This window comes from Eretmochelys imbricata, chromosome 4 (assembly GCF_965152235.1).
Source record: "Eretmochelys imbricata isolate rEreImb1 chromosome 4, rEreImb1.hap1, whole genome shotgun sequence".
Taxonomy (NCBI): domain Eukaryota; kingdom Metazoa; phylum Chordata; order Testudines; family Cheloniidae; genus Eretmochelys; species Eretmochelys imbricata.
In genome coordinates this window covers 2,546,976-2,568,205 of record NC_135575.1, presented here as the reverse complement: position 1 = coordinate 2,568,205, position 21,230 = coordinate 2,546,976, and the positions used below count along the sequence as shown (strand labels likewise).

The window sequence follows — 21,230 nt, the reverse complement described above, 5'->3', positions numbered from 1 at the left end:
TTGCTGCTTGTTCTTGTACACTCCCTGCAGGGGGTGCAGGGTGGCATGACCCCAAAGGGAGTACTCCAGATATTGCAGGTGTCTATCCCCCTGCAGCTGTCTTCTGCTCTCTGAGGATTCCCCCAGTTCTGGTAGTGAGGATCATTCTGGAGAAGAGAGAGTGTGCAGGGTGTCTGTACCCCCGCTCTCCTGCTCTGGTTGTATTAATTTTGCAGGATCCTCAGGGTCATTTGGTCCCCCACCTCCTCCATTCACAGTAACCCCATGTCCCTGTGGGGAGGTGGTACAGGAGGTCTGTCCCCCACACTAAGCTCTGCTCTGGTTTAATGACCTCACAGAATCCCCAGGGTCCCTCTGTTTCCCTGCCCCATCTTCCCCATGCCCCCAACTCAATCTAGGAACGGCAAAGCACCAACTTCGGATGCTTGGCCTCTTTTTCACACGGCCACTGTCTCCAGGTGATTCCCTGTAAGCATCAGGCCACTGACGGCCTTTAGTTCAACTGGTCACCATTTTCCCACAGCCAGGCTAATCTTCACAACAACGGCCACCATCTCGCACACAACCAAGAGCAGACTCAGTTAATACAGCCACCCCTGGGCTGACAGGAGGCAGGGAGGGAGATGTGGACAGGAAGGAGAGTCTAGGGGAGAGGGAGGGAGGCTGTGGGGAACAGAGAACACTGTGGGGATCACAAGGAAGACTGAAACGCGTGGGGAATGGATTAGACCCCTCGCTTGGCAAACAGGGCAGAATGTGGGGGCACAAAAATACCCCACACAGGGTCCCAAATATTTTCACTCCTCCCTCACCCTGCATTAGATACATCGAGGTAAATGCCTAGATTTTCAACAATCACTAGTGATTTTGGGTGCCCAGCTGAGACCTTTTAAAGGGGCCTGATCAGAAAGTGGGAGCACCCGGCCGCTGAATATCAGACACCCAAAAAATCACTAATCACTTTTGGAAAAATGTCGGCCAAGGGATTAAAATACAATTTGGTGTCACAGCCATAGGTGAGAGCCGAGCCCACAGGTGAGAGCCGAGTGTCCCTGAACCATGCCCCAGGTTTGGATAAAAACCAGTTACTAACCTTCCTGTAACGGTTGTTCTCAGAGATGTGTTGCACACGTCCATTCCACGCTAGGTGTGCGTGCCCCGCACACAGTCGCTGGAAATTTTTCCCTCAGTGATACCCCTCAGGCTGGCTCTCGCACACTCTAGTACCATGTGCTCATATCACAGTGTGAAGGGACCCGTTTACTCTGCACCTTCTCAGTTCCTTCTTGCCAGTGTGACAAAGTTCCTGCTCTACCTTGGTGGGTCTTGCACTTATTGGCGGATTTGCTCACCTTGGAGCTTCACAGCAGCCCGCAGTTTGGCCGTTTTCATGAACCCACAGTTCAGGTTGACTCCTCCTGTGTCTGACCAGGAGTTGGGAGGATCTGGGGGGAACCCGGGCCCGCCCTCTACTCCGGGTTCCAGCCCAGGGCCCTGTGGAATGCAGCTGTCTAGACTGCCTCCTGGAACAGCTGTGCGACAGCTACAACTCCCTGGGCTACTTCCCCGTGGCCTCCTCCCAACACCTTCTTTATCCTCACCACAGGACCTTCTTCCTGGTGTCTGATAATGCTTGTACTCCTCAGTCCTCCAACAGTCCGCGTTCTCACTCTCAGCTCCTAGTGCCTCTTGCTCCCAGCTCCTCACATGCACACCACAACTGAAGTGAGCTCCTTTTTAAACCCAGGTGCCCCGATTAGCCTGCCTTAATTGATTCTAGCAGCTTCTTGATTAGAAGACCTGCAGCCAATCAGCCTGTCTGTCTTAATTGTCTTCAGAAGGTTCCTGATTGTTCTGGAACCTTCCCTGTTACCTTACCCAGGCAAAAGGGACCTACTTAACCTGGGGCTAATATATCTGCCTTCTATTACTCTCCTGTAGCCATCTGACCCAACCCTGTCACACCAGCAACTCGAACAGAGGAGTAGGACGGTGGCTCGTGAAATGGACGTGTGCAACACGTCTCAAAGAACAACCGTTACAGAAAGGTTAGTAACCATTTTTTCTTCTTCAAATGTTGAACACGTCCATTCCACATTTGGTGGCTCCCAAGCAGTACTGTAAGAGGTGGGTTAGGAGTTCATGGACATGTGGATTACAACACTGCCCAGCCAAACCCAGTGTCATCTCTAGCTTGCTGGGTGAAGGTGCAGTTCGAAGAAAAAGTATGTCCTGACGCCCAGGTCGCTGCTCTGCAAATGTCCTGGATTGGGCCTGGGCCATGAACACCACTGAGGAAGCTCGTGCTCTCACACAACGGGCCGTCAGGAAGGCGGGTGGTGGGACACCTGCCTGCTCGTACCACATGTGAATGCACAATGGGATCCACGATGAAATTCTCTGAGCCTTTCATCCTATCAACTACTGCCACAAAGAGCTGCATGGATTTAAGGATCGACTTTCTATATAGTCCTTTCTATATAGAACACTAGGGCTTGCCGAACATCCAGAGTATGGAGATGTCATTCCTCTCTATTCTCGTGCAGCTTCGGGAAAATGGGCAGGAAAATAGCCTGATTACTATGAAACTGCGAGACTACTTTTGGGAGGAACCTGGCGTGGGGGTGACCTTGTACCTTGTCATTAAAGAACACTGTACATAGAGGTTTTGACATAAGAGCTCTGATCTCTGAGACCCTCCTGACTGAGGTAATTGCTACCAGAAAGGCGAACTTCCAGGAAAGGTACAAGAGGGCACAATCCCAGTGGCTCAAAAAGAGGCCCCGTGAGCTCTGACATGACTAGGTTTAAGTCCCCCAGGGGGATGGGTTCCCAGATTTGCGGGTAAAGCCTTTCAAAGCCCTTGAGGAAGTGAATGGACATTTCATGTGAAAAAACTGACCGACCACCCACCTGGGGGTAGAATGCGGAGATGGCGGCTAGGTGCACCTTAACAGATGGAATCGCTACACCTGGCTGTTTCCAGACTGTTCTGGAGTTTCTGCTTCATCTGAGAGATGACTCAGCCGGTGAGAGGCAGGGGTGCCGGCACAGGGGGACCGAGGGGCCATGGCCCTGCCACTTCAGCAGCAGGTGAGAGCAGGGGGAAGGGGGCGGAGCCTCAGGAGAAGAGGTGGAGCACGGGGGGGCATCAGGGGAAGAGGCGGAGTCACACTTTCAGCACCGGTGGCCCCCCACTCATAGGGAGGTTCTGGCACCCCAGTGGGAGGCCTTGCTGGGTCGACCAAATGGAGAAATGCTTCCACTTGGTGAGGTAAACAGCTCTGGTAATTGGTTTCCTACTGCCTAGCAAGACCTAGCAGGCCTGCTCCGAACAGGTCAGTTCTGCAGGCTTCACCATGGAGCTGTCAGGCAGATGGAGCATTTGGCCATGATCTTGCGAGATCAGGTCCAGAAGGGGAGGGAGCAGCATTGGAGTTGCTACTGACAGGTCTAGAAATAAGCCAGACTAGTGCCGATGTGGCCAGGTTGAGCCTATGAGAATAACCTTTGCCCCTGACCTCAGCAAGACCTTGTGCACAAAAGGAATGGGGGGGAAGGAGCAGAACAGGTGCTTTCTCCAAGGGAGTAAGACGGCATCTGGGAGTGAACCCGGGTTGCAGCCAGGCAGACAGCAGAACTGCTGACATTTCCTGTTCTGTCTGGTTGTGAACAGTTCTATGAGGGGAGCACCCCACCACTGGAAACTGGCCCGTGCTATGTCGGGGCATAGGGACCATTCGCAGTGAGAAGACCTGATCTGCCAGCTCGTTCTGGGCTCCCAAAAGGTGAGAAGCTTCAAGCTGGATTGAGCGCTTTATGCAGAACTCCCACAGGCAAATGGCCTCCTGACACAGGGGGGGGAAGAATGGGCCGTCTCTGCCTGTTGATGTAAAACATGGCTGCCATATTCTCTGTAAGAACTTGCACCACCTTGCTTGCGATGGGGGATAAGAATACCTGACGAGCTAAGCGGACCGCCCTGAGCTCTCTGATGTTTATCCGCAGCAAGAGTTCCTGCTGGAACCACTGACCTTGTGTCCTGAGGTGCCTGAGATGGGCCCCCAACCGAGCATGGATGCATCCAAGATTAGAGATACTGAGGGTTGGGGCCTGACGAAGGGAACGCCCAAGGCTACCGACCAGGGATCTGTCCACTAGTCGAGGGGGACGAGGACTGGGGCAGGCACTGTGAGCACCGAGTCCAGTACACTGAGGCCAGCCAAGCCTGAAGGGTTCTGAGGTGCAACCTCGCATACCACACCACATATATGCACGCGGCCATGTGACCCAACACCCTAAGTGGGCCTTGACCCGTGATGACATTGACTAGAAGTGGGCTTCTGGGAGAAAGGCCCTGGCGTGGGTAGAATCGAGCACCACTCTGATAAACTCTTTAAAAAAGGGAAGAAGGAGGATCCTGGGAACTACAGGCCAGTAAGCCTCACTTCAGTCCCCGGAAAAATCATGGAGCAGGTCCTCAAGGAATCAATCCTGAAGCACTTACATGAGAGGAAAGTGATCAGGAACAGTCAGCATGGATTCACCAAGGGAAGGTCATGCCTGACTAATCTAATCGCCTTCTAGGATGAGATTACTGGTTCTGTGGATGAAGGGAAAGCAGTGGATGTATTGTTTCTTGACTTTAGCAAAGCTTTTGACACGGTCTCCCACAGTATTCTTGTCAGCAAGTTAAGGAAGTATGGGCTGGATGAATGCACCATAAGGTGGGTAGAAAGTTGGCTAGATTGTTGGGTTCAACGGGTAGTGATCAATGGCTCCATGTCTAGCTGGCATCCGGTGTCAAGTGGAGTGCCCCAGGGGTCGGTCCTGGGGCCGGTTTTGTTCAATATCTTCATAAATGATCTGGAGGATGGTGTGGATTGCACCCTCAGCAAATTTGCGGATGATACTAAACTGGGAGGAGTGGTAGATACGCTGGAGGGCAGGGATAGGATACAGAGGGACCTAGACAAATTGGAGGATTGGGCCAAAAGAAATCTGATGAGGTTCAATAAGGATAAGTGCAGGGTCCTGCACTTAGGACGGAAGAACCCAATGCACAGCTACAGACTAGGGACCGAATGGCTAGGCAGCAGTTCTGCAGAAAAGGACCTAGGGGTGACAGTGGACGAGAAGCTGGATATGAGCCAGCAGTGTGCCCTTGTTGCCAAGAAGGCCAATGGCATTTTGGGATGTATAGGTAGGGGCATAGTGAGCAGATCGAGGGACGTGATCGTCCCCCTCTATTCGACATTGGTGAGGCCTCATCTGGAGTACTGTGTCCAGTTTTGGGCCCCACACTACAAGAAGGATGTGGATAAATTGGAGAGAGTCCAGCGAAGGGCAACAAAAATGATTAGGGGTCTGGAACACATGAGTTATGAGGAAAGGCTGAGGGAACTGGGATTGTTTAGTCTGCAGAAGAGAAGAATGAGGGGGGATTTGATAGCTGCTTTCAACTACCTGAGGGGTAGTTCCAGAGAGGATGGTTCTAGACTATTCTCAGTGGTGGAAGAGGACAGGACAAGGAGTAATGGTCTCAAGTTGCAGTGGGGGAGGTTTAGGTTGGATATTAGGAAAAACTTTTTCACTAGGAGGGTGGTGAAACACTGGAATGCGTTGCCTAGGGAGGTGGTGGAATCTCCTTCCTTAGAAGTTTTTAAGGTCAGGCTTGATAAAGCCCTGGCTGGGAGGATTTAATTGGATATGGGTCCTGCTTTTGAGCAGGGGGTTGGACTAGATGACCTCCTGAGGTCCCTTCCAACCCTGATATTCTATGATTCTATGATTCTAAACTCTATCCTCTGAGCCAGGAAGAGCATTGACTTCTGCTCGTTTATCAGCAGGCCCAGTGCTCGAAAGGTTGTTTGAACAAGGTGGATGCTGGCTTTCACCTGGGACTCTGACTGGCCATTGACCAGCCAGTCATTGAGGTACGGATACACCTATACCCCTCGCCTTCTCAGGAAGGCTGCCACTACTATGCATTTCATAAAGATCCATTTGGCTGCTGACAGGCCGAACAGGAAGATGGTGAACTGGGAGTGAGTCTGGTTCACAGCAATCCCGAGAAACCTTCTGTGGCCTCGGAAAATAGAGATGTGGAATAGGCATCTTTCAGATAGACGGCAGCGTACCCGTCCCCTGCATCCAGGGAAGGAATGATGGAGGCGAGGGAGACCATGCGCAACTTCAGCCTTTGAGGTGTTGCAGGGCTAGAATGGGTCAGAGACCCCCTTTGACACTCAGGATTAATGAATTGTGACATTGTACTCCATATGCTTTATGGAAATATGCTTATGAATGTGAATATGATGTACCTGGAATATGCTTTATGCAAAAGGTCTCTTGATTGATGTCATTAGAAAGCTTGTAATCTACTGCATATGTTCATCCTATTTGTTTGCATGTATTATTTCTATGCCTGGAGTTGGGGAAATAAGATATAAACTTGTATCACTGTTGTAGTCACTCCAGGTGAGGGCCATCAATGGGGCATTAGGAACTTGATGGCTCCCATTGATTAGGACAATTGATGGTAAATGATTTACCTGAAAGCCTTCCTGTGTAGTGGGGGCCAACCCAGGAGGAATGGGGACTTGAGGTCTCAGAGACAGGTGACCATGTCACCTGGTAGTGAAATCCATCTTAAATCTGGTACTTTTCCATTTAGCAGGAGGGGCGGGGACCCGGAGAGACAGAAGATTCCCGCCCTGTGCCAAAGTTATAAAAGGGGTGGAGCAGGACAAAGGGGGCTGCCAGTCATGAGAAAACCCCTGCTTATCACCTGAGATGTCTGCTGGATCTAACAACGACTGTACTGGGGAAAGGATTGGTCTCAGACTAGGAAAGAGTCCAGCCTGTGAAGTAAACTTATTGGAACATTTTTGAGGGTGAAATATTTCCTGTAATCAGTTTCTTAATGTATTCGGCTTAAAATTGCGTGTTTTGTTTCATTTTGCTCTGTGACTTACTTTGTTCTGTCTGTTATTACTTGAAATCACTTAAATCCTACTTTTTATACTTAATAAAACCGCTTTTGTTTATTAATAAACCTAGATTTCAGAGTAGCAGCTGTGTTCGTCTGTATTCGCAAAAAGAAAAGGAGTACTTTTGGCACCTTAGAGACTAACCAATTTATTTGAGCATAAGCATCCGATAAAGTGAGCTGTAGCTCACGAAAGCTTATACTCAAATAAATTGCTTAGCCTCTAAGGTGCCACAAGTACTCCTTTTCTTTTTGCGAAGACACCTAGAGTACGTGATTAATACCTGGGGGAGCAAACAGCTGTGCATCTCTCTCTATCAGTGTTATCGAGGGCAGACAATTTATAAATTTACCCTGTATAAGCATTATACAGAGTAAAACAGATTTATCTGGGGTTTGGATACCATTGGGAACTGGGTGTCTGGGCACTGGAGACAGGTAACCTGCTGAGCAGTTTTCAGCTAAAGTCTGCAGCTTTGGGAGCGTGGCCCAGACCCTGGGTCTGTGTAAACAGGCTAGCATGTCTGGCTGAACAAGACAGGGTCCTGGAATTCCCAAGCTGGCAGGAAAAACTGGCTCAGAGATGATTTCAGCACATCAGTGACAGTCCCAAGGGGATCTCTGTGACCAAACCTGTCACAGGAATAACGAGAGTGAAACCCTTTCCCTCTTAAGTTCCAAGGCAGCTCCTCCACGGCTCCTACCTGGAGAAGACCTTGCAGATCCTGGGCTAAAAGTTGCTCATGAGAAGGGTTCCTGAAGAGGGTTGGGGTTGGGGGGTAGGAGGGAGGCATGGAAATGAACTGAAGTGTATAACCCTCCTCCACCGTACTCAGCACCCAGTGGTCTGTGGTGATAAGGGACCATGCCGAGCTGAAACAGGAAATATGGTCCAAAAACAACAGGGGAGCAGGATCCAGTATGGGGACTAGTGTAATGCCCTCGGGCACCCTGTCAAAAGTTCTGCTTGGAGCCCTCTGAGTATCTGTGAGGGCCAGGCAGAGAGGGGCAGTTGTCTGCACCTACAACCGCTGTTCTGCTTTTTGAACAAGTCCTGACAAGGCAGTGGGCCTGGGAAGCGGGCAGGCTATTGGGGCTTCAAATGTTCCCTCGAAGGCACCAGGGCAGGGAGATTCAAGGACTTGAGACTGGCTCTGGAGGCCTTCAGGCTGTGAAGTTTGCCATCCATCTGCTCTGAGAAGAGCAAAGTCCTTCCAAACGGAAGGTCTGTAGGCCAGAGGAGTGAAGCCAGGAGCCCCTTTGCATGGGCACTGCTGACGCCATAGCCCCGGCTGCCGCATCCACTGTGTCAAGGGTGGCTTGTGGGGAATCCCTGGCCATCACCTTCCCTTTCACCAGAGCAACAATCTCCTGCCTGGACTCTTGGGGAAGCGAGTCTTTACATTTCAACATGGAGTGAAAGTCATATCTGCCCAGCAGGGCCTGTTGGCTGGAGCTGTAGTCCATTGGTAGAATACATTTTCCTACAAAAATGGTCTTGCTTTTTTGAGTCTTTTGACTTCGGCATTGCTCCTTACAACCCTGGCCTTTCCTTCTCACTGGCTGCCGAGGCCACCAAGGATCCGGGAGGGGGATGGGAACATACGTACTCCAACCCTTTGGTGGAGACATAGTACTTCCTATCTGCCTTCCTTGACGTGGGGGCAGTGAGGAAGGGGTCCACCACAGAGTTTTAACTGGACCCATGATGGCCTCATCGAAAGGCAGAGCTACCTTCAACGCGGCCACTGCTGCCCAGATGTTGACCAGGCTGTGGGAGGATTTTTTTAACTACCTCCACTTCCAGCCCTAAGCTTGAGACCATCTTCTTCCATAACTCCTGGTGAGCCTTGAAGTGTCCTGGGGTGGCAAAACACCCATCCCTGCCTCTTCTGGGGGGTTGAGGGGAGGAGGCAGCCTCCATCATCATGGGACCTTCGTCCTCTCTTTCTGCACCAACCAGATCCCGTAGCTCCAGGTTCTGAGAGTCGGTACCTGGCTCAATATCGTAGTCCGCGTCAGCTGCTGTTCTGTGTGACAGAGGAATCCTTCTCTCAGACACCACTGAGTAGGACCACCTAGATGGGGGGCCAGGCAGCAGAGGAAAACCCCAGGGGTTCCAAAAAGGCCATTGTATCTGCATTGGCCATTGTCCACTGGGCAGGCGATCAGAGGAACCCCCACCCCGGGATCCACCATTGCATAGGGCTGATTGGTGAGGTACTGGTACCAGTCCCTCAACTAGCTGAAAGATTCAAACTCCAACTTGGATGATGAGTCATCTTGTGGGGATGAGAGGTGTGTGATACCCGTCAGCTCCAAGGGACGGTGCTGAGGATCCAGGGATCGGGGCCGAGATGGGGAAGCCTGATTCGACATAAGCAGAGAGCAAGGGGCCTGGTACCAAATAGGAGCTCGAGGCAACATGCTCCCTTCTGCTTCCCCCACTGCTGGCACCGAGTGTTATACTGCCGGCAACAGTGGTAATGAACATGCCAGAAAGTCCCTGGCCACCACAGGCGGCTCTGGGATGGATGGTACCGCAACCCTGCTGGTGCTTCACTGTCCCTCTGGTGCCGGCGGCTGGTTGGGCACTGGACTCCACAGAGCCTGTGGACAGGGCGGAGTTGGTTTCACCTGAGGAGCAGGATCAGAGGAGTGGCCAGACACAGGTCGCACTCCCCTGCACTCCCCATGCTTGTCCATTCTTAGAGATGGGGAACCTCTCAGACAACTGCTGCTTATGTTTCTTTCTTGGCCCTGGGCATAGGGAACGGTGCCGAGAGTCCCGTACGGACTCTCTCTGCAGCAGCTCTTCGTACCAACACTGAGGTACACGCTGCCAAGTTTGGCTGACTCGGCTCTGAAGAAGGTCTGAGTGGGCTTCCATCAGGAGGGACTTCAGCCTGGCCTCCCTGTCCTGTTTCATAGGTGGACTGAACCGGTTGCAGAGCTGACCGCGATCCGCAAGAGGAGTCTCACCCAAGCACTTTAGACAGCTAGAGTGCAGGTCGCTCAAAGGCATGGGCTCGCCGCAGGAGACCCCGGGTATGAAGCCTGGAGACTAAGGCTTGCCCAGTTCCAGGAGCAGAAGAAACTCAGTTGGACTCTCGTAGCAAACTATTTACACCAATCAAGTAAAGTCAAAAATGAGAAAATAACTGAGGGGAAAAGGGATGGAGTAACAACGAGAGAACCACTGAGAATCTTGAGAGATGCAGGGCGGCTGCTCACAGAACACGCAGGGATGCCAAGCCAGGGGCCCGAGAGGAGTGGGGTGCGTTAAGCCTCCCCACCCACCCCTCTTCTCCTCCATGCTGCATTCCACACAGATGAGTTTATAATTTAAAAAGCAGATACACTTGGGGTTTGAGAAACAGCTTTTTAAAGCCTAGAATGAAGGTTTCTATATATAAACCTGAGCATGGGGATGATGAGCAGGGTGGGAGCACTGAGAGGGACTCACAGGGACCAGAACCCGAATTCCCCCGTGTGTGTGTTGGGGGCAGGGAAGGCTCCCTAGAGAGGGAAACATTGTTGGTGGCCAAGATGCAGGACTCAGGACAGTGTCCGGAGAGCTGGCAGACCCAGGACTGCGAGGAAGGGGTAAATGGCAGGAGTGGGGCAGGAGGGGGCAGTCAGGACAGTGGTGGGGGAGGGGGCGGTGGGGACAGAACAGCAGCTCCCCAGCGCAGGGTTAGGGGCAGGTGAATGGAGCCCCTCTCTCAGCACTGGGGAGGCCAGTGTCCGTGTGAGCAGGTCAGGCTGGACGGGCTCAGCAGCAGGGGTCCAAGGGGCGAGACTAGTCAGGAGAGGGTTAAACTAGCTACAGAGGGGGCAGGCTAGGGGGGCAGACACTTGGCAACCCTCCGCCCTGTAGCTTAGTCCCGGGGCAGGGGCACCAGGAACCCAGGTGTCCAGGATAGGATGGGAATTAGTTCTCATTGCTGCTGTCTCAGTGCTGGGGGCGGGAGGGTACCAGGAGGGTTGGGGACTCTCCTGGGTGAGCACCAATGTGACAGGCCAGTACCACTGACACAGGGGAATCAGGGGACTGGGGAGTGAAAATCCCTGTCAGGAAGGGCAGAGCAATTACATCAGAGAGACCCTCACCTGCCAGGAACAGTTCAGCAGCGCCAGGCACTGAACACTTATGGATGGATCATCCCCGTGCTAAGTGAGACAGCACAATCCGGGGGCCTGGCCAGGTGGCTACAGCCCCACACATCAGGGACCGAGCAGGAAGAACGGCTCTTTATACATGTATCGATAGTGTGCAGGGGAACCTGCCTGACCCTGGGGTCTCCAACCGGGGGACACGGGCTGGGGTTTCTGCTGCCAGGGGTAAGGAACCCGGGAGTCTCTGCACGTTGCAGGGGCTGATTCTCTCACTAACTCTCCATCCCCAGTCGATGTCAGACCCTCACTCTGCAGAGTGAAGAGGAATCTGACCTTAGATAAACTCACTCTGGAAATAAGACAAAACGGACAATGAAGGAGGCTCACCGGTGAACAGCTTCTCCCCATGGCTGGGGTGAATGCAGCACTGCCCGCTTTTGTGATTTTACCGTGCTTCTCATGATGCTGGGTGGTTTTATTAAATCCCCAGTTCCTGGACTCATGGGATTAGAGGAGAGTCTCAGCTCTCTTTTCTTACAGTAGTAACTTCTAGTCCTTCTAGGAGCAGGGAAAAACCCGGAAATGTGTCCCCTAAAGGCTCAAACCAGAGGGCAAATAAAAATAAGCTCCAATATTACTCCCAATAAGCTCCCAAAATACTCATGACATTTAAGCCAAAATCAGAATTTTCAGGGCCAGACTTGTAATGTCTGAACACTTGGGGCTGTCGCTATTGGGATTCCCATCACTCGGTGTCTGGGAAATGAGACAAGACGTCTCAGAGCCCTGTTCTAGCTCTAGGGTCTGACAGAGTCACTGTCATAGCTGGAAGCAACAAACCCCTCCGTGCAGGAATCACTGGGTGCCATTCTCTGGCCTGGGTGACCAGGAGGTCAGACTAGCCGGGTCTGATGGGAACTTCTGGCATTCGCACCTCTGCCACTCTGCCTGTGAAATAACCAGACACGAGGGGCGGAGTGGGGGGGTGGGATCCCCGAAGGGCAGCAGAGGCAGCTGCAAGTGGGACTGGTAGCAGAAATCTGGGGTGTTTGGGGAGGGTCAAAAAAAAGGTCTTTTGCATGAACCCTCCACCCTGGAGCCCCTCCCCCCGCCCCATGTCCCTTTGTCCCCCACATTCACACTGACTCCAGCAAGAAAATGCCCCTGGGGGCTGTCCCTTCCCCCCATCCCCAACACGCATCCCCGTGTCCATTCAGCCTGTTTACATCAACCGCACCCCCCACCCCATGTCCCTGCGTCCCTAGGTCGGGTCGTGTCCCGCACTCACCTTCGTTCTGGTTGTAGAGCTGACCCAGGGTGTTCAGACTCGCGTTGTACCATTTCTGGTAGCGCTGTGCGCACCAGGTCCTCTTGTCCCAGAACTCCGGACCCTCGTTCTCCGCCATCCACGCTGGGCGAGGCTCCGCCCTCTGCGTCCCGCTGGTGTAGACGTAGGTGACCTGATCGTCCACGTACACAACACGGCTGAACCAGGGCAGCCCCGGGCCGGGCTCCGACACCACTGTGTCCAATACGCGCAAGGAGTGCAGGCCTGGGGGGGGGGAAATGGGGGAGGGGAAAGTCAGACCCAACCAGACCCTGCCAGGGAGCCCCTGGCAATACACAAGAGGCGCCGCCAGCCCTCAGGAGCGCTCCTGTGGGAGGGAGACCTGGGAAGGGGCTCACAGAACGGCCTGACCGGGGAGCAAGAGAGGGTGGGGTAGGAGAAAGAGAGCAGGGCTGGAGTGTGGTGTGGGGAAAAGGAAGGGATGTTATGGGAGAGGGTGGGGCAGAAGGACTGGGGGATAGGAGATGCTTCACAACATCCTCTGGAAAGGAATTCCACTGGTTGACTGTGTATTGTGTGCAGAAATACCTCCTTTTGTTTGTTTTAGACCTGCTGCCTATTAATATCCTTGGGTGAGCCTTAGTTCTTGTGTTACGTGAAGGGGTAAATATTCACTTTCCCCATACCCGCCATGATGAAGACTATGATTTGGTCATGGATATTTTTAGTAAAAGTCCTGGACAGGTCACGGGCAACAAAGAAAAGCTCACGGAAGCCCGTGACCCGTCCATGACTTTTACTAAAAGTATCCATGGCAAAACGGGGAGCTCAGCTGCGTGACCCACACACCACCTGCAGGGGCTAGGCAACTGAGGGCCACTCAGAACTCCAGGGTCCCTCTATTGCCTACGGCAACTGGGAGCGGTTGGTCCCCCCACAGCCCATGGAGGCCCCCCCGCCGCTCCCGGCTGGTACAGGTGGCAGGAGGACCCCACAGCTTCCGGCCGCCACGGGCTGAAGTCATGGAGTTTACTAGAAGTCACAGATTCCGTGACTTCCGCGACCTCTGTGAAAAAAACATAGCCTTAGTCTTGATTTCGTAGACTTTCATCATATCCCCCTTAGTCGTCTCTTTTCCACCCTGAAAAGTTCCAGTCTTATTAATCTCTCCTCATGTAGCAGCCATTCCATACCCTGATCATGTTTGTTGCCCTTTTCAGTACAATTCCAATATATCTTTTTTCAGACGAGATGACTACATCTGCACGCAGTATTCAAGATGTGGGCGTCCCATGGATTTATAAAGAGGCAATATGACATTTTCTGTCTTATTCTCAATCCCTTTCCTTATGATTCCCAACATTCTGATAGCTTGTTTGATTGCCACTGCACATTGAAAAAAACAAGGAGTCCTGTGGCACCTTAAAGACTAACGCATTTATTTGAGCATAAGCTTTCGTGTATGCATCTGACGAAGTGGGTTCCAGCTCACGAAAGCTTATGCCTGTTAGGATATAGACATTCAGGCCTGTCTCAGAATGAGAACCTGGGGATAAGGGTTCCCAACTGTTTCAACCCAGGGAGCCTACTCTTGGCTCAGAGCTAACAATGTCCTTTTCTTCTTTTCCTTCTTCTTTTTCTCGGTTTACTTAATTTGCTGCTTGTAGCCTATACTTTAAACTGACCTGACAGGCTTAATTGGTTTCTTTCCACCTCTCCCCCTGCCTTTTCACACTTTTGTTTTTCTGAAGTTTTAATGGAGGGTACTTTGGATACTTATGTGAGATGTTTTTGGTTATTTTGGACAAAGTATGAGGGAGGTCTGCCGTATTCCACCAGAATTTTTGGAGTAAAAGATCCATGGGCATCCATGGAGACAAATGTTTTATGGCCTCTTTGAACAGTCTCAAGGTAAAGACAGCACAGGTTAAGGCAGCTGTGTGGCAATAATTGTACTTGGTGACTAAGTTGTTACAGACAAATTGCTCTTCCTTAAAGAACTAAATGTAAGAGTAAGTGATTTAAAGAAGTGAGTGAAAAGTTACAAATAGTTTTTGCAAAAATTGATAATACAGGGTTTGCAGGAAAGTAAACATTTGGGAGTTGTGGAAATGGTACAAGGTAACTGTTGTGAAGACGTTAAAAGAGTGACAGTTGTGGTGTTACAAGAAGGAAGTTTTTGTTTAATGATAAAACCCAGTTATATAAATGTAACTGTATGTGCAACTCTGTGCAGTCACATTGGATGGAAGCTTGGTAATTAAATTATCCAAGGGGGTCAGGTAGAGTGGCTACTACCACCACTATGCTTCTGTCCCCAGAAGCCTTTACAGCTATTCTGAGGGAAAATGGGCCCTTTTTCCCAAAGAAATGGTCTATAAGGGACTGCAGCAGGCAGAGAGAGAATCTGATCAAAATTATTTGACTATTGGGTAATGTAATCAAAATCACTAAAGGATGTAAGGGGTTTCTATTGGAACTTAACTTGGCTGCCCCTGGTTGTGTCTAGTTGTACAAGATGGAAGTGTAATCAGGATACAGTTGTGTAAAAAAGAGTAATCACAGTGAAAGGGATGTTAGGCAAAAGAGAATTTTGTGTGTGCGCATAGGAAAAAGAAAAGGAAAAGGAAAAGGGGAAGAATGATGGGAACACTGAGCCTTGGGGTGACTCTGGGGGATCAGATTGTTACTTTGGTGGGTGTGCATGAAAACTCTGTGGGCGCGGGGGAGGCAGTTACACCTTGTGTAAAATTAATATGGCTAATATAATGTTATGGAGGTTAAACTATACGGAAGGAATGTGCATTTTCCCAGGACGTGTGCAGTGTATATTGGAGAAAGGATAAAAGAAATGCTAATAAAACATGGTACTTCATTAAAATAAACTACTGCAAACATGGTCTGTTGTACAAGAGGGGAAACTGAGGTACACTACCTCATGAATTTCATAAATGACCAGTGAGTGGGGTAATTCACTAGCCTGACTATAGAACAAAATAAGGACAGCCTGGAGGTAATTATTCTGTTTTTCCTGCAATTAGCAAGGACATTTGTAAAAGAAAGTGGTATTATTATTATTATTAAGCAATAATCTGTCCCCACCAGGGGGTGGAAATTGTTTCTTTTGTTTTTCAGACACTCTACAGGCAAGCTGGCACCAGCAGGAAGAATAACCCAGAATACCATGGATCTGTGTTTTGTGTTTGTCTTGTCTTGTTGCTAGCATTATTGTGTTTTAATGAACAGAAAATCTCATGATGTGGGTGGGGGATGGCTTCAAAACGCTAACCTTGGGGGGGGGGGGTGGAAGATGTGTATGGGAATGCAAAATGCTCAACTAGAAGGCCAGCACCTGTGTAATAGCTACCGTGGTACCTGGAAATGGAATGGCAACTAAGGTGGTCCCCACAAGCCCTATGGAAATAATGAGAAGGGGAGGAGCTCACTGGGAATCAATGGAGGGGTGTGTAAAATAGTGTAAATCAACAGAAGATGTTTGGATGTGCCCCTCTCCTATGACTATGGAGCAGCAGGATCAATGGCCTATGCAAGGGATGGACAATTGGGTGTACTGTGTATAAGGTGTTTTGCTGGGAATGTACATATTACTGGGGGCACAATTACACCAGCCCATAACCAAACTACACACATCTACATGCTGCTATATGGACTTTGGTGCACAAATGGATCTATGAATCTTATTGCTGTGAATAATCAAACCAGGGCATACTGCCTGATTCCATACCAAGTGGTCAAACTGATTTGGACAATATCCCATCTCTCTGTGAACATTCAATGGACTTATGATATGGACAAAAGCATGCAAAACTTGCAGGAGCAGCTTGTTGTAACTGCCAGCAACTGGACACATAAGATTGTGACCCTGTCGAAGGAGGAGAGGCAGTGTTTTGGTGGTGGCTCGGATGTTGGACCATACTGCAGTGGTCAGGACTCGGTGTTGCTGTGGATTTTGAATTGTTAACTGTACTTGTGTTATGTTGCATATGGAGATAACCTATAAGTAATGTAATAAGCCCTCCAAACCCTACAGTGTACTAGACAACCCGGACTCAACCTTCTCAAGCCTGCTCTAATGGGAAGTCTGGAACACTAATTGGAATAGGTGTGGTATGCCCGAACGAGAGAAGGTGCAGGGCATGGTACTACACAAGGGACAGTGGGACAGATGGAATATCGACACCTTCCACCTCGATGCAGACCCTATCAGGAAATGTGTCGCCATATGTCCTATGCTTTTCCAGGGATACCTGGGCAGGAGGATCCCAAAAGAAAAAGGAAAAAAAAAAGGGGAGGAATGTTAGGATATAGATATTCAGGCCTGTCTGTAAAGGCCTAGACTCTAAGAATTTAGGTGTATTCTTATCACTTGGCTAGTTCTAGAGGTATAAAAGAAAGAATCAAAATCACTGTCTGCCGGCGTAAGGTCCTTCTCTTACTGTGACAGTCTGAGGCCCTGTGCTTAGGCTAAGGCCTTTGGCTAAGCAGCAGAGGCAGCCATAAGCTGGGAAGCGACCGGTCACCTCCTCACATTCCAACCTAGTCTCATTGAAATAAGGTGCTTTTGGGCTGTTAGGATACAATCCTGTCCTGATAATGCCTATCGCCTCCAGAGAAAGGGAAGTGCCCAGAAGATGTAAAAGGAAACTTAGTTTGAGAGCATCCTGTCTGGCAAGAACTCACTTCTCAATAGCTGGGATTTGAAATCCTCATTTCTGTGTTGTTCTATCATTGTAGTCCTCATTTCCCCATTGTTTGTCTGTATAATCTCTGTCTGGTTCTGTGATTGTTCCTGTCTGCTGTATAATTAATTTTGCTGGGTGTAAACTAATTTAGGTGGTGGAATATAATTGGTTACATAATCATGTTCCAATATGTTAGGATTGGTTAGTTAAATTTCAGGAAAATGATTGGTTAAGGTATAGCTAAGCAGAACTCTAGTTTTACTATATAGTCTGCAGTCAATCAGGAAGTGAGTGGGGGCGGGAATGAGAACAGAGAATGGGGGTCCACCCACTCCTGCAATAAACCTCTCACCTATGTCTGAGCTATTGAAGTCCTCAAATCATGGTTTAAAGACTTCAAGGTGCAGAAAATCCTCCAGCAAGTGACCCGTGCCCCATGCTACAGAGGAAAGTGAAAAAGCCCCAGGGCCTCTGCCAATCTGCCCTGGAGGAAAATTCCTTCCCGACCCCAAATATGGCGATCAGCTGAACCCTGAGCATGTGGGTAAGACTCACCAGACAGATACCCAGGAAAGAATTCTCCGCAGTAACTCAGATCCCACCCCATCTAACGTCCCATCACAGGCCATTAGGCCTATTTACCACTAGTAGTCAAAGATCAATTAATAGCCAAAATCATGTTATCCCATCATATCATCTCCTCCATAAACTTATCGAGCTTAATCTTGAAACCAGATAGGTCTTTTGCCCCCACTGTTTCCCTTGGAAGGCTATTCCAGAACTTCACTCCTCTGATGGTTACAAACCTTCGTCTAATTTCAAGTCTAAACTTCCCGATGGCCAGTTTATATCCATTTGTTCTTGTGTCCACATTGGTACTGAGCTTAAATAATTCTTCTCCATCCCTGGTATTTATCCCTCTGATATATTTAGAGAGAGCAATCATATCTCCCCTCAGCCTTCTTTTGGTTAAGCTAAACAAGACAAGCTCCCTGAGTCTCCTTTCATAAGACAGGTTTTCCATTCCTCGGATCATCCTAGTAGCCCTTCTCTGAACCTCTTCCAGTCTGAATTCATCCTTCTTAAACATGAGAGACCAGAACTGCACATACTATTCTAGATGAGGTCTCACCAGTGCCTTGTATAAAGGTACTAAAACCTCCTTATCTCTACTGGAAATACCTCGCCTGATGCATCCCAAAGACCGCATTAGCTTTTTTCACGGCCATATCACATTGGCGGCTCATAGTCATCCTGTGGTCAACCAATACTCCAAGGTCCTTCTCCTCCTCCGTTACTTCTAATTGATGTGTCCCCAGCTTATAACTAAAATTTTTGTTATTGATCCCCAAATGCATAACCTTACACTTCTCACTATTACATTTCATCCTATTATTATCACTCTAGTTTACAGGATCATCCAGATCTTCCTGTATGACAACCCAGTCCTTCTCTGAACTGGCAATACCTCCCAGCTTTGTGTCATCCGCAAACTTTATTAGCACACTCCCACTTTTTGTGCCGAGGTTAGTAATAAAAAGATTAAATAAGATTGGTCCCAAAACCGATCCCTGAGGAACTCCACTGGTAACCTCCCTCCAGCCTGACAGCTCACCTTTCAGTATGACCCACTGTAATCTTCCCTTTAACCAATTCCTTATCCACCTTTCAATTTTCATATTGATCCCCATCTTTTCCAATTTAACTAATAATTCCCCATGTGGAACCGTATCAAACACCTTACTGAAATCTAGGTCAATTAGATCCACGGCGTTTCCTTTGTCTAAAAAAACTCTTACTTTCTCAAAGAAGGAGATCAGGTTGTTTTGGCACGATCTACCTTTTGTAAAACCATGTTGCATTTTGTCCCAATTACCACTGACCTCAATGTCCTTAACTATTTTCTCCTTCAAAATATTTTCCAAGACCTTGCATCCTACAGAAGTCAAACTAACAGGCCTGTAGTTACCCGGATCACTTATTTTTCCTTTCTTAAAAATAGCAACTATGTTAGCAATTCTCCAATCATACGCTACAACCCCTGAGTTTATAGATTCATTAAAAATTCTTGCTAATGGGCTTGCAATTTCACGAGCCAGTTCCTTTAATATTCTTGGATGAAGATTATCTGGGCCCCCCGATTTAGTCCCATTAAGATGTTCGATTTTCGCTTCTACCTCAGATAAGGAAATATCTACCTCCATATCCTCATTCCCTAAGATCCTCATTAGCCTTATTAAAGACTGAGGCAAAGTATTTGTTTAGATATTGGGCCATACCTAGATTATCCTTGACCTCCACTCCATCCTCAGTGCTTAGCGGTCTCACTTCTTCTTTCTTGGTTTTCTTCTTATTGACATGGCTATAGAACCTTTTACGATTGGTTTTAATTCGCTTTGCAAGGTCCAAATCTACTTGACTTTTAGCCTGTCTCACTTTATCTCTACATGTTCTGACCTCAATGAGGTAGCTTTCCTTGCTGATCCCTCCCATCTTCCACTCTCTGTATGCTTTCTCCTTTTTCTTAATCACCTCTCTGAGATGCTTGCTCATCCAGCTTCGTCCACAACTCCTGCCTATGAATTTTTCCCCCTTTCTTGGGATGCAGACTTCTGATAACTTCTGCAACTTTCACTTGAAGTAATCCCAGGCCTCCTCTGCCTTTAGATCCATAAGTACTTCAGTCCAATCCACTTCCCTAACTAATTTCTTTAATTTTTGAAAGTCAGCCCTTTTGAAATCAAAAACCCTAGTCGCAGATTTATTTTTGTTTATCCTTCCATTCAGTTTGAACTGAATTAGCTCATGATCGCTCAAACCAAGCTTGTTCCCTACAACCATTTCTTCTATGAGGTCCTCACTACTCACCAAACCCAAATCTAGAATGGCATCCCCTCTTGTTGGCTCAGCAACTACTTGATGGAGGAATTGATCGGCTATCGCGTCGAGGAACATCTGAGCCCAATAATAATAATTATTATTACTAGCACTGGTCCTCCAGTCTGTATCTGGGAAGTTAAAGTCTCCGATGATCACACAGTTCCCATCAATATTTACTTCATTAAAAACGTTAAAGAGGGCTCTATCCATATCCAAATCAGATCGCAGTGGTCTATAGCACACTCCAAGCACTATCCCAGGGGAAAAAGAAAAGGAGTACTTGTGGCACCTTAGAGACTAACAAATTTAAGTACTCCTTTTCTTTTTATGGATACAGACTAACATGGCTGCTACTCTGAAACCTATCCCAGGGGAGGCTCTAGGAGCTTTCTTTCCCAATGTGATTTCTGACCTTAAAAACCTCTATAGAAGAAGATTCCACCACCTCCCTAGGTAACCCATTCCAGTGTTTCACCACCCTCCTAGTGAAAAAGTTTTCCCTAATATCCAACCTAAACCTTCCCCACTGCAACTTGAGACCATTACTCCTCATTCTGTCATCTGTTACCACTGAGGACAGTCTAGATCCATCCTCTTTGGAACCCCCCTTCAGGTAGTTGAAAGCAGCTATCAAATCCCCCCTCACTCTTCTTTTCTGCAGACTAAACAATTCCAGTTCCTTCAGTCTCTCCTCATAAGTCATGTGTTCCAGTCCCCTAATCATTTTTCTTGCCCTCCACCGGATGCTTTCCAATTTTTCCACATCCTTCTTGTGGTGTGGCACCCAAAAATGGACACAGTACTCCAGATGAGGACTCACCAATGTCGAATAGAGGGGAACATTCACGTCCCTCAATCTGCTGGAAATGCCCCTACTTATACAGCCCAAAATGCCATTGGCCTTCTTGGCAACAAGGGCACACTGTTGACTCATCTCCAGCTTCTCGTCCACTGTAACCCTTATATCCTTTTCTGCAGAACTGCTGCCTAGCCACTCGGTTCCTAGTCTGTAGCGGTGCATGGGAGTCTTCCGTCCTAAGTGCAGGACTCTGCACTTGTCCTTCTTGAACCTCATCAGATTTGTTTTGGCCCAATCCTCTAAGTTGTCTAGGTCCCTCTGTATCCTATCCCTACCCTCCAGGGTATCTACCACTCCTCCCAGTTTAGTGTCATCTGCAAACTTGCTGAGGGTACAATCCACACCATCCTCCAGATCATTTATGAAGATATTGAACAAAACCGGCCCCAG

At 49.0% G+C, this 21,230-nt stretch overlaps 2 protein-coding genes across 3 annotated transcripts in view; one reads left to right on the top strand and one right to left on the bottom strand.

Moving 5' to 3' along the window:
• Window positions 1-21,230, top strand: part of LOC144263816 (class I histocompatibility antigen, F10 alpha chain-like) — a 1,122,758-nt gene that overhangs the window by 219,990 nt on the left and 881,538 nt on the right. The gene's annotated exons all lie outside the window — the stretch shown is intronic.
• The window catches only part of LOC144263813 (major histocompatibility complex class I-related protein 1-like), a 44,719-nt gene that overhangs the window by 16,112 nt on the left and 7,377 nt on the right, over window positions 1-21,230 (bottom strand). For both annotated transcript variants that reach the window (XM_077814799.1, XM_077814800.1), the window contains exon 2: window positions 12,399-12,662. In XM_077814799.1, the coding sequence (XP_077670925.1) occupies window positions 12,399-12,662 (264 nt within the window). The remainder of the gene's footprint in view (window positions 1-12,398; window positions 12,663-21,230) is intronic.